The sequence below is a fragment of the Aotus nancymaae genome, unplaced genomic scaffold, assembly GCF_030222135.1.
Source record: "Aotus nancymaae isolate 86718 unplaced genomic scaffold, 86718_ANA_hifiasm-v0.15.2.pri h1tg000025l, whole genome shotgun sequence".
Lineage (NCBI taxonomy): Eukaryota > Metazoa > Chordata > Mammalia > Primates > Aotidae > Aotus > Aotus nancymaae.
In genome coordinates this window covers 30,685,920-30,687,202 of record NW_026988438.1, presented here as the reverse complement: position 1 = coordinate 30,687,202, position 1,283 = coordinate 30,685,920, and the positions used below count along the sequence as shown (strand labels likewise).

Below are 1,283 nucleotides of genomic sequence, written 5' to 3'. Positions count from 1 at the left end.
AACCCTCATACATTGCAGGTGGGAATGCAAATTGGTACAGCCACTTTGGAAACAGTATGGCAGATTTTTAGTTAAGAAACTTTATGCACTTACCATACAACCCAACAATTCAACTTCAAGGTAGTTACTCAAGAGAAACAACCACACATGTCCATACAAAGACTTGTATGTAGCAGCATTATTTACAATAGCCAGAAACTGCCAACAACCCAAATTTCTATCAACTGTTAAGTGAATAAACAAATTGTGGTGTATCCATATTACAGAATATTATATAACAAGAAAAAAGAATGAAATCATTTATACAGCAATATGGATGACTATCAAAGAAATTAATTTTAAGTGAAAGAAGTGAAACACGAAGATCACATACTGTATGATTCCATTTACATGAAATTCTACTAAAGGTAAAACCATAGTGACAGAAATCAGATTTGTGGCTATCTGGGACTGAGGCTGAGGGTGAAGGGGATCTATTGGAAAGAGACAAAAGGGTTCTTTTTAGGATGATGGAACCCTTCTGTACCTCAATGTTGGTGGAGGTTAAATGACTGCATAAATCAACCAAATTCATCAAACAATACTCTTAAAGTGAGTGGATTTTATTGTATATATATTATACTGCAATAAAGCTAAGGAATGAACAAATGAACAAAAGACAAGAGGAAGGAAGGAAGAAGAGTGGGAGCGAGGGAAGGAGAGGGAAGGAAGGAAGGAAGGGAGAGAGGGAAAGGAAATAGAAAAGGCCAAGATTCCATTTACTCTTGTGTTTCACTCCACTTCCTCCATGCCTGACAAACCTGCCATGGCTGAGATCAAGAAATGCAGTAAGTTGAAAGTGAGGAATACAGAAACACAAGAGAAAAACCTGCTGCCTTCCAAAGAAACCACAGAACAGAAGCAAGCAGGCAAATCACAATGAGGCATGCACGCCAATGCGCAGTATGCATTCCATAGGTATTGCCTTCATATTTTACTTTGTTTTGCTGTTTAACTTTGTAAAATGCAAAGAGGCTAGATCAAGTGTAATGCCTGTGCTTCTTGGTTCACATCAAGGAATTGAGAACCACTGATGATGAGGGCTGCACCTGCCTCTCCCCTCTGCCTGTCTGGCTGTGAGAGAAGGAACTTGCATGTTGGTGAAGGAAGAAGTTGGGTGGGATGACAACGAAATCTAGAGTGAAACCAAGCTGACCTAAGGTATCCTGCTAGCTACGAAATGCTGTTTAGTCAGAGTGCTATTTTTGTGTGTGTGTTTAAAATTATTTTAATTATTGGAATAA

General features: G+C 38.7%; 1 protein-coding gene across 1 annotated transcript; it reads left to right on the top strand.

The window, feature by feature from the left end:
- The first annotated feature begins 787 nt into the window (after positions 1-787).
- On the top strand, positions 788-922 carry LOC110568103 (thymosin beta-4-like). The gene has a single exon (XM_064380309.1). The coding sequence runs from the start codon at positions 788-790 to the stop codon at positions 920-922; it is 135 nt and encodes a 44-aa protein (XP_064236379.1).
- Positions 923-1,283: the final 361 nt, after the last annotated feature.

Coding starts and splice junctions, on each gene's coding strand:
- LOC110568103 (XM_064380309.1), top strand. CDS start 788: ATGCCTGACAAACCTGCCATGGCTGAGATCAAGAAATGCAGTAAGTTG.